Raw genomic sequence first — 1,828 nt, forward strand, 5'->3', positions numbered from 1 at the left:
GCCCAGGCAAAATTTTTTTTTTTGGGGGGGGGTCCAGTCGTGGGGCCTGAACGCTGTCCCTCAGCTCTTCAGCTCAAGGCTAGCACTCTACCACTTGAGCCACAGCGCCACTTCTGGCTTTTTTTCTTTTTGCTTATGTGATGCTGGGGAATTGAACCTAGGGCCTCAGGCATGCAAGGCAAGCGCTCTACCACTGAGCCACCTTCCCAGCCCCAGTGAGACTCTTATCTCCAATTAACCACAAGGAAACCAGAAGTGGCACTGTGGCTCAAAGTGGTAGAGCACTAGCCTTGAGCAGAAAACCTTAGGGACAGCACCCAGAGCACCCAGGCTCTGAGTTCACGCTTCAAGACTGACAAATATATAAAGTGCTCCACCTTCAGTTGGCATGGAAGGTCATTAAGACATGTCTTCTGGAATAGGACTGACCCTGAGTTGTATTTTTCTCTCGTGTATTGTTTCTGTTAGATCTAAGGAGGCAGAGATATACTGTATAGTATATATACTATATACTATACTGTATATAGTATTTACCTTTTTTTTTTCTTGTGACAGTCTTGGGCTTGAACTCAGGAGTTCTGAGTGGATGCTGTCCCCCTTATTATTTTTTTTTCTTCCAGTCCTAGAGCTTGAACTCAGGGCCTGAACACTGTTCCTGAGCTTCTTTTTGCTCACATTCCCAGCCCCTAGCGCTTGAGCCACGGCTCCACTTCTTGATTTTTGGTAGTTAATTGGTGATAAGAGTCTCACTGGCTTTCCTGCCCAGGCTGGGATCGAAATCGCGGTCCTCAGATCATAGCCTCTGGAGTAGCGAGGATTACAGGTGTGATCCTCGGGCAGCCGGCCGGACCCCTTTTTAAATCCTATGACAGCATAGATCTGGAAGAAACTCCGGATTCCAACCTTTTGTCTTCCGGATCTCCGGTCTGGCGATAGCATTTAAATCTCGCGCGCTTTACACGGATTGGCTCTATCAGGAAGGGGCGGGCTATCTGCACGTCGTCACTCTTCCACGCAGGTTCCCCGGGCAAAAGGTTTTCAAATTCGACCAATCGTGGGGCGCGCTTCCTCCTCCGACGCACGTTACGGAAGTGTTGACCGCAGCCAATCAGGGGCAGGGTTAGAGAAAGGAACCAGTCAGGAGGGCGCAGGGGTGTGCCCTGAGAGCTTATAAGGGGAGCTCGAGGCACGCTCGGCGACAGTTGGACTGCGGCGAGTGGCGGTTGGCGGCTCTCTGGCGTCCATCTTCACCCGTCTACCTCGCGCACCATGTCCGGCCGCGGCAAGACCGGCGGTAAGGCCCGCGCCAAAGCCAAGTCGCGCTCTTCCCGCGCCGGCCTCCAGTTCCCGGTGGGCCGCGTCCACCGGCTGCTGCGGAAGGGCCATTACGCCGAGCGGGTGGGCGCCGGCGCGCCGGTGTACCTGGCGGCGGTGCTCGAGTACCTGACGGCCGAGATCCTGGAGCTGGCGGGCAACGCGGCCCGCGACAACAAGAAGACGCGGATCATCCCCCGCCACCTGCAGCTGGCCATCCGCAACGACGAGGAGCTCAACAAGCTCCTGGGCGGCGTGACGATCGCGCAGGGCGGCGTCCTGCCCAACATCCAGGCCGTGCTGCTGCCCAAGAAGACGAGCGCCACCGTGGGGCCGAAGGCGCCGGCGAGCGGCAAGAAGGGCACCCAGGCCTCGCAGGAGTACTGAGGGGCGCCGGCCGCGGCCCGCCCCCCGCCCTCCATGCCACCACAAAGGCCCTTTTAAGGGCCACCACCGTCCTCACCGGAAGAGCTGAGCCGCCTCGGGCGCGGGGCGGCCGGGCCGCCACGCCGCC

General features: G+C 57.9%; 1 protein-coding gene across 1 annotated transcript; it reads left to right on the forward strand.

Annotated features, from left to right (window-relative positions):
- The first annotated feature begins 1,209 nt into the window (after nucleotides 1-1,209).
- On the forward strand, nucleotides 1,210-1,822 carry LOC106002021 (histone H2AX). Its single transcript, XM_013036945.1, has one exon. It carries the CDS (start codon nucleotides 1,270-1,272, stop codon nucleotides 1,699-1,701), a length of 432 nt encoding a protein of 143 aa, XP_012892399.1. The 5' UTR covers nucleotides 1,210-1,269; the 3' UTR covers nucleotides 1,702-1,822.
- The last annotated feature ends 6 nt before the right edge of the window (nucleotides 1,823-1,828 follow it).

This window comes from Dipodomys ordii, unplaced genomic scaffold, assembly GCF_000151885.1.
Source record: "Dipodomys ordii isolate 6190 unplaced genomic scaffold, Dord_2.0 Scaffold2050, whole genome shotgun sequence".
NCBI classification, from domain to species: domain Eukaryota; kingdom Metazoa; phylum Chordata; class Mammalia; order Rodentia; family Heteromyidae; genus Dipodomys; species Dipodomys ordii.

Bases quoted from the DNA above. Each gene is read 5' to 3' on its own strand.
- LOC106002021 (XM_013036945.1), top strand. From the start codon at position 1,270: ATGTCCGGCCGCGGCAAGACCGGCGGTAAGGCCCGCGCCAAAGCCAAG.